The sequence below is a fragment of the Pelodiscus sinensis genome, chromosome 1 (assembly GCF_049634645.1).
Source record: "Pelodiscus sinensis isolate JC-2024 chromosome 1, ASM4963464v1, whole genome shotgun sequence".
Lineage (NCBI taxonomy): Eukaryota > Metazoa > Chordata > Testudines > Trionychidae > Pelodiscus > Pelodiscus sinensis.
Window position 1 is genome coordinate 97,036,354 of NC_134711.1, and position 13,756 is coordinate 97,050,109.

Sequence of the window (13,756 nt, forward strand, 5' to 3'; positions counted from 1 at the left end):
TTAGAGAAAAGAATTTCATTATGTACTTTAACCTCCCACCTTCCAGCCTTTCTCAGACGCAAAGAAAACTATAGCCATGAATGTTATTGGTTATCATTATTCACTTTCCCTGAATGTAAAACAGAAAATCACATCTGTCACATCTTGTGACGGCGTTGGGCCAAATTCTGCTCTTGGTTACATTAGCACTGTTGTAAGATGAAGAATTTTGGCCTTTTTGATAGAAGTATTTGTTTCATGCAGGCAAGGTCTTAGCGACACACTTGAAAGCAATCTGTGTTATTTTCTGTAGAACAGGGCTTTTGTTTTATGAACTGGCTGATCATAAAGGCTGCATAAATCATGTAAAGCATTCTCATTTGCTTTTTCTCTTCTTTGCAGATGGGGCTCATAGAGTAGAATTGCAGTCAAATGTCTGCTCCAGGATATTTTAGTTGAACTGTATGAGTCCATTAAACAAATGTAATGGCTTTTTGGAAAGAAGTGCTATGAATTTCAAACCAAATGTTTTACATAGAGAACATCTGGGTATTACTGGTGTTTGTGTGCACAGCACATCAGACAGCAGCCTTAGTGAGCACTGTTGGGAGGTTGCCTGGGATGCGGTTGTAGGATATGACATTTCAGTTGTTATAGGGAATAATTTGTATGAAGTATTGCCATAAACTGAATGTTTGGCACAGGCAGCTGTGTCTTTGTTTCACTGTACACCCAAATTCTTCTCACTATCTGCCCAACAAAGCCCTCTATGACACTTTAACAGCCTATTATGTAAACTAATTTGAATGTTGGCTCCGTCTCAGCTATGGCATGTACATTAAAGCACACTTCAGAAAGCAATCACAGTAAAAGGAGGGCTAAAATTGTTTCATTTTCAAGAAGGCAGCTCTGTTAATCCTTGTTATGGATTATCTGATGCAACTGAGAGGTCAGTACAGTACTTGCACAAACTAATATAGGATTGAGTTGGAAGTTATCAGTGTTATAGCCATGTGCATTCTTGCTTTTTAAAAATGAAAAAATGCAAAATTGGGAAAACACATAGTTTAATGGAATGCATGGTTTGATCCAGTAGCAAAAAAAAGGGACTTAATTGCTGGTGTGACTTCACTGAAAGTAATGCATTTGGTTTTATTTTAGCCACGTCAGGGTTAATATATTTCTAGGAAGTGGAGCCAGTAATTTAGGTAGAAAGTGTTGCAAATGTTTTTATTTAGGGTCTGTTTTAAAAATTAAATTATTTCTGCCACTTAGCAAAAGGAATGCATGGATCAAATGAGATGAAAGCGGTTCTGAGTTCCAGGGTAGCTATGCAACCTCCTCCTTCAGGGTAGCTTAAGTAAAAAGTTAAATAAAATGGGTTAGGCAGTCGCTAGCTCAGTCCCTTGTGGATAGCAATTCACATTGCACAGCACCACTTAAATAGTTCTACACAGTATAACATGATTTGTGGTATTTGCTGAGATGAAATTCTGGACCAAGTAGCGAGAAAGGGAATTGTTCTCTACTCTGGGGACAGTGGTACATCCAAGTCTGTGTTAAGGTCACTGGCAGGGTGAAGTGGGAAGCCTGCATTGCTGTTGGTGCTCTACCTAAATTTTTGGCAAAAGGATCCTTGAAATTTGAGCGCTGACTCTCCCTTGTTCAGTTGACTTGCTAACGCAGATGCCAAGAAAAGGGTGTGTGTGTGACAGGGTGAGCGGGTTACAGTTTGAGTGAGATACATAGTCTGAGTGAGTTCATTGCCAAAGGGTTTTTTACCCATTCCTTTGTTCTGAGGTGCCTCTTTTTCAAGTTCAGTTCTCCCCTGATTGCTCAGAACAACCACTTTGGTTTCTGAACAGGGAGAATAAGTATTTTTCTCTGTCACTGAAAAACTGCTAGGTGACTCAACTACTCACTTCCCCCACCCGCCCCCTTGCTGCCTCTGTATCAGAGGCAGCAAAAGGGGGGGAGCCGGTGCTGGGGGGAGCCAGCTTAAAAGTAGGTTCTCCCCAGCACCATCCCTGCGATGTCGCCTGATGCCTCTGCCCCCATGCTGCTGCCTCTCCATTGAGCCATTAGAGAGGCCCCTTCATTTACTTTTGCTAAATAGAAAGGAGCAGCAGCAGGTCTCTCTGCTTTCAGGACTACAGATATTTCTTAGAAATCAGAGATGAATGGGCTAAAACAGTTAGCCTTTTCCTTCCTCCCTCTGTAATAATTCCATGGAACTCTGTAATAATTTCCAGGATGGTCCATAACCAAAAGGGCAATTAAATTAATACCATTCAGGCTGAACAAGATGAAACCAAAGTAGGAATTATTATAAAACGAGACGAGAGTTTAATATTACAGAATGATTTGCAGACCTAGAACAAAGGAAACTGGGTGAGGTTTAACTGACACAGTTGCCAACATTTGAAAATATTTTCCAGGGTCAGTTCTCCAAACAGGATGGGGGACTGTGAGTTACTAGGCCCCCCAATGAGGATTGTATTTGCAGTCTGGATTATTTTATAAAATTATAAAATAAGGCTTCAGAGTTTATACTCCTATGTGTGTGATAAACTCTAGCCCCTATCCTTTCCTCTCCATTACATACATTTCTGTACTTATATAATATTCCCTGTGCATAAAACACACTTTGTATTATAATTGCTTCCCATAAGGGGCAATCCTAGAGCCTGAACTTCAGGTCCAGTCCCAAATTCCTTGAACACCCAAAATCTCATTGATTTAACTGGGAATTTTAGATGCTCAAGTTATACAGGACTGGGTCTTGATTAGTAGTCATAGTCCATAGTCATTATTTTTTAAAATATTTTTTTCAAATAAAATCTCTCCATGCCCCCTGGTAATGCCCAGTAATAATAATATCTTTTCCCTTTTAATTAACTCTTATTCTGCTTCTAAGGACAGCATCTTCAGGGGAATAAAACAAAATCCACATAAAACCCAGGATGAGAATTGTAAAAGCATATGCATGAAGACAACCTCCCCTGCATTTATAATGGAAAATTACCTCTTATTAAGGATGGAGGAGAGAACCCCCAAAAGTCTGTGGTTTGATGAGCATAAAGCAGTCCTGATGCTTTCCTGAATTTCCATCATTGAAGATTTTTAAGAGCAGGTTAGACAAGTACCTGTCAGAAATGGTCTAGATAATATTTAGTCCAGCCATGGGTTCAGGGGACCTTTTGAGGTCTTTTCTAGCCCTGTGATTCTATAGAGAAGGGGTGGGCAATCATTTTTTGCCGGTGACCACTTTGGAGATTTTTGAAGTGGCCCTGGGCCAGGCATTGAGCGGAAGGGGCCGGGCATCAAGCGGAAGGGGCGGGGCCAAGATATTTCTGAGTTATCCACCCCCAGACAATGATTGGTCTGGGGGTGAGGGAGTGCCTTTGCCCCCACCCCACGTTCCCCCAAAGTGCCCATACCCCTAGCGTGGGAGGAGACTTCCCGTGTTCTCCTACCCCTAGGCCAATTAGGGCCTGGGGGCGGGGGAGCGAGCAAAGCCTCCTCTCTTCTCCCCCCCGCCCTGCGAGCAGCACACGGCACTTCAAAGCGCCACATGCTCCTGGCAGGGCGGGAGGAGGCTTCACATGCTCCCCTGCCCCCAGGTCAATTAGGTTTGAAGCGCCGTGTGCTGCACGTGGGGTGGGGGCAGAACGGAGGCCTGGGGACAAGGGGGCAGCAGGGCCTCCGCGGGCTGAATCCACCCACTTGGTGGGCCAGATCCGGCCCATGGAGGCCCTTTTGCCCACCCCTGCTATAGAGGCTCTATGAGCTGATACCATAGTATGTCAGCACCTTTCTTTGGTCAAATGGAGCATTGCACAGTCTGTTCAGTTCCCCTGGACAGTCCATCTGTCCTTCTTGTCTTAATTTCTAACCAGGCAAAGACATTACATTCTAGCTCCGAGGGGTGTATGAGCTTCCCCTTATGTTTCACAAGGGTTAGCTGGTCCTTATCCTCAAGCTGTCTGGAACCCCCTTTGGTTCTTAAGTTTTTCTTTGGGAATAAGTTGGGGAACCCAGGTCTACCCATTCATTCCACTGTGTTCCAGGTCAGGGCCCTCAACCCTGGCAGGCAAAACCACACCCCAGTCATTCTCCTGCTGTACCCTGAGCTCCAGTCTACCTCCATTGGTTCTGCTTTCTCAGTCTAGCCTGCTTCCCCCTCCGACAGCCACCTAATCTCGTGCTCCTCAGTTCTTTTATTCTCCCAGCTGCTGTGTGAGGCTACCAGCCATCATTGGCTGGTAGTTCCAGCATTAACTCATTGGTTGCCTAGTGATTACAAGGCCCCCAAAAGGGCCTTTTGTCCATCATCTCACAGGCCTCTACCCGCTGTGGGGGCTTATGGGAAATCTTAGGCTGCTGCAGGCCCTTTTAGTTAATTGGAGTGTATCCAAGGGTACGTCTAGACTACAGGCTTTTGTCGACAGAAGTTTTGTTGACAGATTCTGTCGACAAAACTTCTGTCGACAAAGAGCGTCTACACTACATTCAGTTCTGTCGACAAAGCAAGCTGCTTTGTCGACATGGTAGTGTAGACGCAAAGGACAGTTTACATGCAATAACACCTTCTGTCGACAGAAACTCTGTCAACAGAAGGTGTTATGCCTCGTAAAATGAGGTTTACCAGCGTCGACAAAACTGCTGAGTTCTGTCGACGTTATGTCGACAGAATTCAGCGGTAGTGTAGATGCAGGTATAGTTTTGTCGACAAAAGTCCACTTTTGTCGACAAAACCCTGTAGTCTAGACACACCCCAATAGACCTATTTCCTTCTACGTGACATACTTGAGGAAGGTGGCAGACTTCTTCCCTCACTAGTGTCGTCGGGAGGCACCTTTTTCCTCTCATAGTGGGTCAGTCCTGCTGTGATTGAAGTCAATGGCAAAACTACTACTAGCTTCAGGCAGTGTTGGATTTTGACTGTTTAGAGGGGCATGCAGTGCTTCTCCCCTCCTGTTTTATTTTAAGAGCTTGTTTTGAAGATGTCTCCTTTGTTACAGCTCTGGCAGAGAAAGCCAAGCATTTTTATTATCATGCCCATGCCCATACATTGGGTCTTATTATTAAGATAGGTTTAATTATCTTAGTGGAAGTATATAATAGAGAGAAAAAATAGGGTGAAGAATTCCCTTAATGAAGGCAATGTTAAACTTGATCTACAACATCTTCAACTGGACTTTATCCTTGAAAGGACAGTGTATTTTCAGGTGGATCCTTGGAAAGTGCTAGATAATTGTAAGAAAGAGTTTTAGAAGCATCCAAAACTCTTCTATTTTTGTGTGTGTGTAATTTATTTAGCACGTTTCACCTAAACATATGCCAAAACACATTACAGACTTTGCTAACTGATGGAGTGCAATGTGGCAACTGTTTAACAGCACACAGCAGGCTGCAAGTTTCTAAGAGGTTGTGAATAATATTTTATCCAGTTTAAATTAAAGGGGGTAGTTAGACAAGGAGACTATATAAAGCTGGAGTTTGGCCAGAACACCAAAGCTAGCACCCTTATGTTAAATAATTTTTAAATGACGACACATGGCCAGCATCTTGCTTTTACATTTCATCCCAAAAGAGCACCTACAAAGGCATAGTGTCTCCAAACATTGTGCTTCGAGACCAATTCACAGTGAAGATGTTGCCTACTGAATCACTAAAGAGCCTTTCTACTGCTTCAGTTTGGCACTTTTAATTATATCCTTGGCTATGGTAGCTGAGAAATCAAGCCCCAAAATTAATTTTGAGAACTGTCTTTTAGCATTTGGAGGAGGAATTTTTAGTAACCATGCAAAACTGAGCACAGTGATCTTGGGACTTGTGAATTCTTTCATTGCCCCTTTTCCTGATTTGCCAGTATTTTAAATTAGCAATAAACATTCTGCACGTGGACTTTGCAGATGTTAAAGGATTGGCACATGAGATACTTGCTGTAGGCTTTCCTCCCTTGTATATGTTCTGGATGATGCTATGCTGTGTTTGGAAGCTGTTGAATAACAAAGATTTCATAATTGCAGCTTTATTCAAACTATGCTATAAACAGACATGTTAGAAACAGATACTACCCATTTTTTCTTCCCTACTTATAAGTGAAGTCATTTTTTTTTGTTCCAACAAAATTGTAACCTGAAGGAAAGCAGTTAGACATTGTGGAATCCCAATTCGATGTTGCATTTGGCTGTAGTAAATGTGGAAGCCAAAAATAAACATCTGCTTGGCAACTTCACCAGAAGTTAATATAAATGCAGTTTTTATCCTTTCAATGAAAGTGGCCTTCAGTATTGGGTAACGTCTCTTAAGGAGTAATGACTGTATAGTTAAGGTTGTAAGGTAGTTTTTATTTTAATTCCAATCATGAACCTTTGTTATGTTCCAGGAAAAAAAAAAAACCTAAACTCCATCTTTTTACAAAGAATTTCTCATGTGTCCAGAGATGAACTTTCTTTGAAAGTTTGAAGGTAATAAGACGTTTTGGAGTTATGAGCCTTTGGAAATGAGGTGGTTATCCACTTTTCAGAAATTGAACAATTATTTTGTCCATTCTCAACCTAAAAATAATTGCATGTAACACTTCAGACTCTTTTTTTTTTTTTTAACTAATGTCCTTAGGAAGCAGAGCGTAAGATTTTTTTCCTCAGGATGGAGTGCACAAAGCTATAGGTATTAAAAGTGATATATTTTAATTTTCTAACAGGTCTAAGCAACAGGTACAGGTTTCATTCCAATTAATGTAAGAATTAATTTTTTTTTAAATCCCTTTTTTATTAGGAAGGTAAGCTTTAGAATTCACCTTACCATAAGCTCCAGGACACCTATCTTGAGTTACACTTGAGCCCTATGAATGATTATGATATATTTATTCTTCATTTTGAACATAACCACTGCAATATGGAATTGTATTGTCACCATATTTAAAATCATGCTTTTGGAGGAAGGTGTCTTACTTTACTATTGCAAGGTCCATAGGTCATGTGTTGGTCTTGGGGTAAGAAGAAGTCTTCTGTGGCAACTGGATTCAGACTACCAGATTACTATCAGATGGTAACTGATTTAGGATGGATTTGATCCATCAATAATCTAGAAATGAAAGGTTTTATTGCTTATTGACTGAGTCCTCCCACCACACTTTCCAAGATCCACTGCACAAAGATGGAACATGAGTAACCAAACTCCTAACCCATATTTTAAGTCCTGTTGGGAAGAAGATTTATGCCACATCAGATAAATTGCCTTTTACTGCTGAGGGTAAATCAGTCTTGAAATGGATGATGCAGAGCTGTCATTTCCAGTTGGAAATAATGAAAAGACAAGGCGGTGCTTCTTTCGAATGCCAAAATAATGGGTCTGTCCAGGGAATTTTGTTAGAGGATGCACAGTAAAAATATGCCAAGCTGCATTTACATAGCAGAGGACAACCAGTACCAAACAATCAAGGGATGTAAAATTTCCAGCAGGGCATTACTCAGGAAGTACGCACATAAATCCTGTGAACATGTACCATAGATGAGGATAAGAGCAAAAGGGGAGGAAGGGTGTTGCACATATCACCTTCTGTCACCCGCTTTGAATATGTACAGCATAAATTTCTTGGTCTGATTGCTTCTACTGCTCCATATACCCAGTTACACAGACAGCTTTCTGAGTATATAAATATAAGAGGCATGATAAAGGCAATGAAAAGCCACCTAATATTTATGAGTCGCTAATTCCTCCTCTGTTGCTGAGTCACCGCTCATGATATGATAATGGCATTTAAAGCCAACAAATTGGAAAGAAGTAAAATACAGATAAAAGTATCCTGGCTCTCTACAAAGGCACAGCACATAGTGTCTCATCTTATGCAAATAAAATTTTGATTTGACATTTATCATCTAGACCCAGGACTTTCTGTGCCTGATCAGGAGAGAGTTTCGTGACAGGCAGCGATACGGTAGCAGTAAATCAGCTTCAGATTTGGAAAATAGAATCTTTTATATGTGACTGGTTGGCAAGTAGAGGATTGCGGCAGATAGTTACAGATGTTCTGTTTTTACCATGCAAAATGAGTTTCCTGTAAAAGGTTCCTCGTCTTTTAAAAGAGATAAATCAAAGGTGCCTGCATAACCTTTGGTTGGCACATGCTTGTTTGCCCTTATGTGCTTGTTGATGCAGCTGCTGGCTCTTAAACAACAGAATTCGTCTTTGGAAACATTCATGTAATGACTTGAACAAACATGCAAATAAAAAAAAAAAGCAAAAGCCCTGGGGTTTAAATCAGCAGGGTTCCATTGGGTACAGATTGCACCATTGCTTGCTTAAAAGGAAAGCATCTGAGCAACTTCCCTGATTATGACACTGTTTGCCAATCTACTAAACAATGGAGTTGGGTAGTTTATAAATAATTAATTAGGATTTTGCTGCATGATTGTCTCCCAGGCAGTATCTCCATGGAGATAATTTGGCTGGCAGGATCTAAAAAGTAATAGTCTCCAAAATGGTGGTACTGTGATGGTTTCGCTCTGTATACCTTGCAAAAGGATAACACTCCGAGGCATATCCGTCCAACATACTACGCCTGGCCAAGAGTGGCCCTAGACTAGCTGCTGGCAACTGGCGCCCTAGGCGAAACGTGCGATCGGCGCCCCCACCTCCAAAGCCCTCAGCAGCCATTTATCTTGGCACCCTAGGTGACCGCCTACTTTACCTGTATTGACGGGCCGCTACTGCGCCTGGCACTAATTTTACAGCAACTCATAATGCCTTTTTATCTTACTTTCCACTCAGCACATAAAGGATACATCTAGACTACAAGCCTCTTAAGAAATAGAGCATCTAGACTACAGCCAGTACTTTCAAAAAAGTGAACCACTTTTTCGAAAGAGAGCATCTAGGCAGTCTGGATGCTCTCTTTCGAAAAAGCATAGGTTGCCCTTTTTCGAAAGAGCATTTTCAAAAAGCGTTATTCCTTGTAAAATGAGGTTTTCTGCGATTGAAAAAAACTGATGCAATCTTTCGATTTACTTTTGAAAGAACTTGGCGGCAGTTTAGATGCAGGGGAAGTTTTTTTTGAAAAAAGGCCACTTTAAAAAAAAACAAAACCCCTGTAGTCTAGACACACCCGAAGTGTTTACTATGCCTTTGCAGAAGCTTCTTGTAAAAGTTTGTCGTTTAGCAATATGGCTTGAAGTCAGATTGCCAAGAGAGCTGTAGTGTAGCCCAGGAGTAAGGGAAGGTACACATGTGGGGGCTCTAGGGGAAGAAATCAACACACGGATGCCATCCTCGTGGAGTTCTTTCCTGATTGTTCTCCTTCCCCATGGAACAACCCAGGGAATCTGCCTCCAAACCTAGGAGACCCAATAAGGCCTTGTACCTAGCTTTGATCCCTGGTGCCTCTCTGGGCCCTGGCAGAGCAATTCCAATGGAATTACACTTACAGGGGCTCCTTCCTCTTCAGTTGACTGCAGCTGCCCCAGGGACTGCCTGAGACTGGGGGGACCTCCATGAAAAATATAACAGTTCCAAGTTTTTTTCCCCCCCTGACTATGCTCCACAGGGCAGTGGAGGAAAATGTGTCCTTCTCAGTCACCTCCAACAAATACTATCTCTGCTTCTACCCTATAACTCCACACATAGAAAATGAGAACATAAGAACAGCCATACTGGCCAAATCAATGGTCCAACTAGTTCAGTGTCCTGTCTTCTGACAGTGGCCAATGCTAGGTGCTTCCACAGGAATGAACAGAAGAGGTTCTCATCACATGAGTCATCCCCTGTCATCCAGTCCTAGCATCTGGAAGTCAGCAATGGCTTGATCTACACATCACCTTCCATAAAGTCCAGAGGAGAGGAAACAGAGCTGTAGAACTTGTTGGACCTGACTAGTTCCCATCACACATTGGTGATCCCCTGTGTGCACAGATTTGAGAAAGTGGTGACCTATGTATATTTTAAAACAGAGAGAGAGAGAGACGCGCACGCACACACACACACACACACACACACACACACACACACACACACACACACACACACACAGAACAAACTCTATTTTGCTTTAAATAACTGTTTAAAGCTGCATTTTTAACATATTTCCTGGTGACAGTAGTTGGTCTTCCTCCCTCAGGGGACTGCATTCTCTCCCTGATGTCATTTTCCCTGCACTCTTAGAATGCTGTTGCAGTAACAAATTGGAATTTGCTCCATAGCCTAACTATTATGCCTAAGAGATTGAATCAGATTAAAATTCCCACCCTCCAAATTGAAATGGAACAGCTTGTGAGCACACAGAATCTAGATGGATCTTGCTTTTTTAATTTTTCAACACAAAAATATTCTGCAGAACAGAAGATAGTTTTTTTTAATCAGACATACAGAACATATTGAATACAGAAATTACTGCAGGAGAGTCTATTGCCTGTTATGCTGGAGGACAGGCTAGATAATCATAATGGCTCCTTCTGGCCTTAAAAATCTATAAATGTATGCCATAGGGCAAATTCTGCTTTGTGTACGCTCATGAAATCCCAGGAGGGAATGAGTCAGAATTTGGAACATTGTATTTAAAAAATCAGTTAGAAACAGCCAAAAGGAACTTTTTTTTTATTTCAGGAAAATATGGCGTTATTGTTCACAATTAGGTCAGTATGGCTTAATCTCCATCCTCACCTGCCAATTAACTGATGGCCATATTGGTTCCACAGACGTACATGCCTCATGGGAATTGAATGAGTGCCCAGGGAGTGAACACCCACTACCTCCTTGTGGTCTTTACCAAGTGTTTATGATATATCATATTTTGCTGTGCTCAGTGCTCTTTATCTTTACAGAAAATTCTAACCATTTTGCTATGCCCAGAAGTCTGGAAGAAATGAAACATTTCTCATGAAGATAGCACTGAATGTACAGAAACCTTTGTAACTGTCACGAACCATCTATGAAATATAACTCAGTATAAAATATTTGCAACAAACAAAAGCCAAATAAGTATGAAATATACTTGAGAAATTCTCCACCATCCCCCAGGCAGACCCAGAGAACGAATATAAATCCTCTTTCTAGCAAACTAAGAAAGGTAATTTATTGTAGCCCAGCCCAGCAAAGGGAGTAACCTACTTCCCTGAAATTCATGCGCAGCCATCTCTTCTTACCATTGCATGGAGGAGTGCAGCTGTGGCTCTGCCTCATCTTTGCCTGTTTGTTTATTGGAGGGGGAACCATAGATGACAAGACTCAATGGCATGATGCAACACAACAGCACTGGTCAGCTGAGGGGACCTTATTGCCCTGCAGGACTGTGTGAGGGTTACTGACAATCTAACTCAAAATGTTTAAACGGTAAAGTGTGATGTTGTGGGGTTTTTTTAACTGAAAACTTCATTTCCAAATGCACCTCACCCACGTGACCTAACTTTTAACACTGGACATTTCTAAAATGAGTCAGAATGGGCAAGATTTTCTTGTAGTACTCCACAGTGCAGAAGTTTCTACTTTAGTTATACTTTTAGGTATGTTTCCTTTTCTTTCCAGTAAATCAGCAGAGGGTGGGGCACATTATTGACTCTTAAGACTGGGGTTAGATACGTCCGTGAAAAAGAGTTAGCTGCTGGTTAGACTTTTTTGTCTTTGTTGTTTTTTTCAGTTTTTGAATGAACTTTGAGTTTCTGAAGAGCGCAAAATTTATTCTATTTATTTCTGGCTATCCTCAGAAGAGGGGAGGGGAGATTTTCCCATTTCTTTCTCCCCCACTGAACTCAACCAATTGTAGGATTGGTAAGGAAGTTCAGATGCCATGCCCACATAATCTTCAGCCTCAGAGGGTATGTCTATACTACAGAGGGTTTTTTTTCAGAAAAACAGCCGTTTTTCTGAAAAAACTTCAATTACATCCACACTACAATCACATTCTTTTGAAAGAAAATCGAAAGAACAGAGGGGTTTTTCTGACATTGGTAAACCTCTTTCTACGAGGAAGAAGCCTTTTTCCGAAAGAACTCTTTCAGAAAAAGGTGTGTGTGGATGGGGAAGAGAGAGTTCTTTCTTAAGAAGAGGAAAGGAGATTCTAGAGAGGATGGAGAAAGGCCATTCTCAGTAGTGGCAGATGAGAGAACAAGAAGCAATGATCTCACATTGCAGTGGGGGTGGTCTAGGTTGGATAACAGGAAAAACTATTTCACTAGAATGGCGGTGAAGCACTGGAATGGGTTGCCTAGGGAGGTGGTGGAATCTCCACCCTTAGAGGTTTTTAGCTCCAAGCTTAACCATAGCCCTGGCTGGGATGATTTAGTTAGGGTTGGTCCTGCTTTGTGCAGGTGTTGCACTAGATGACCTCCTGAGATCTCTTCCAACCCTCATCTTCCATGATTCCTAACTATCAGTCACTGAGACCAAAAGAACCTGTTGGACTGGAGAAGTGTGAAAGTCTATGTTACCAGTTTGTGTAGATGTTTCTTCTCTTGGATGGGGTGAAATCCTGGGGCTAAGAAATCAATGGGAAAACTTCCATTGAATTCAGTGGGTCTAGGACTTGAAGAAATGGGGTAACATTTACAAGCAATCCTAAATTACTTAGGATCCCAATTCAAATTTTCAAAAGTGACAAACACTAAAGAAAGAGTGATATTCCATGAGACAGGCTCCTCCATGCCTAAGACTCTTTTGAAAATTGGATTTAGGCTCTTAAGTCACTTAGGTACTTTTGAAAAATGTAGACACGGACAACACATCACGCTGTATTCCAAGACAAACTCAAAGACACATTTTAATTTCTATAATGCAACCATAATTTGAATCACTGTTGTATTTTTCATATAAGGTGCACTTACCTCCATGTTTAAAATTCTTCTGTAGAAACTACATAGGAGAGAGAAGGACCTAATTTTCCAGTTGGTCCAGTAGAGAGTTAGGATGTGGAAGTCTGTCTTGCAGTGCTGGATGCCATTATTCCTTTCTGGATCCAGGATGGTGAAGAATTTGCTACCTGTTATATTCTTGACAATAAAATCTTTTTAAAATTCTTGTAGCGAGCCAAGTGCAAGGCTGTATTATGATAAAAAGCATGTTTTTACCCAAGTCTAAATTTACTTGCAGGAATGCATGTGCTGCTCCAAGAGCCACCCACATCCTCCTTGTAAACAAGGTATGCACTTACAGCCTAGGCTGCCTTAGAGAAGTGGATAAAGAGAAAAAATCATATGTTGTCTGCTAGTGTTGGCTGCTTTAGCTCTCTTCTTGGAATTCCTCTGATGGGGACTTTGTCTTGTTACCTTTACTAGAAAGGTTTGAATCCTCAATGAAAACATTGCATTGCACTTTTACTTTTTAAGCTTCTATCCCAAACATTTTTTTAAGAAGCAGAAAAAAGTTTTTTAGCTTTTAAATATGACTCCACTCATCCTTTACTGTCTGCTGTTGTTCATTCATGAATCAGGGTAGTGCTTGGGCACATGCTTAAAGTTTAAGCTCTGTTGACTTCAGGGGGATTTAGGTTCACGCTTAAAATTAAGAATGTGGTTTTTTGTTTTTTTTCCCCAATAGCGATGCCTTCCCAATTTGGGAACTCTGTAGTAACTAGCAAGGAACCTGATCTTGTAACATGATTCCATTTAACCATAGTTCACTTTAATATTCTTTTATATTTTCCTGTTTCTCCCCAATGTCCTTGAGGCTACACAATATAATAATTAAAAATAGAGTTGTAAAATCCCATTTAATCTATTAACTAGCTGGAACTTCTTGGGCCAGGCTGGAGTGCGGCCCACCATAGACAATGGCTGTTCTG

General features: G+C 41.3%; 1 protein-coding gene across 2 annotated transcripts in view; it reads left to right on the forward strand.

The window, feature by feature from the left end:
- Positions 1-13,756, forward strand: part of NUAK1 (NUAK family kinase 1) — a 69,184-nt gene that overhangs the window by 14,369 nt on the left and 41,059 nt on the right. Inside the window, exon 1 of one of the 2 annotated variants that reach the window (XM_075938501.1) lies at positions 12,961-13,114. The exons of the other annotated variant lie outside the window; for it this stretch is intronic. Coding sequence (XP_075794616.1) covers positions 13,022-13,114 — 93 coding nt within the window. The 5' untranslated portion in view covers positions 12,961-13,021. Of the gene's footprint in view, positions 1-12,960; positions 13,115-13,756 lie in introns of those variants that run through there. 2 annotated transcript variants of the gene reach the window in all.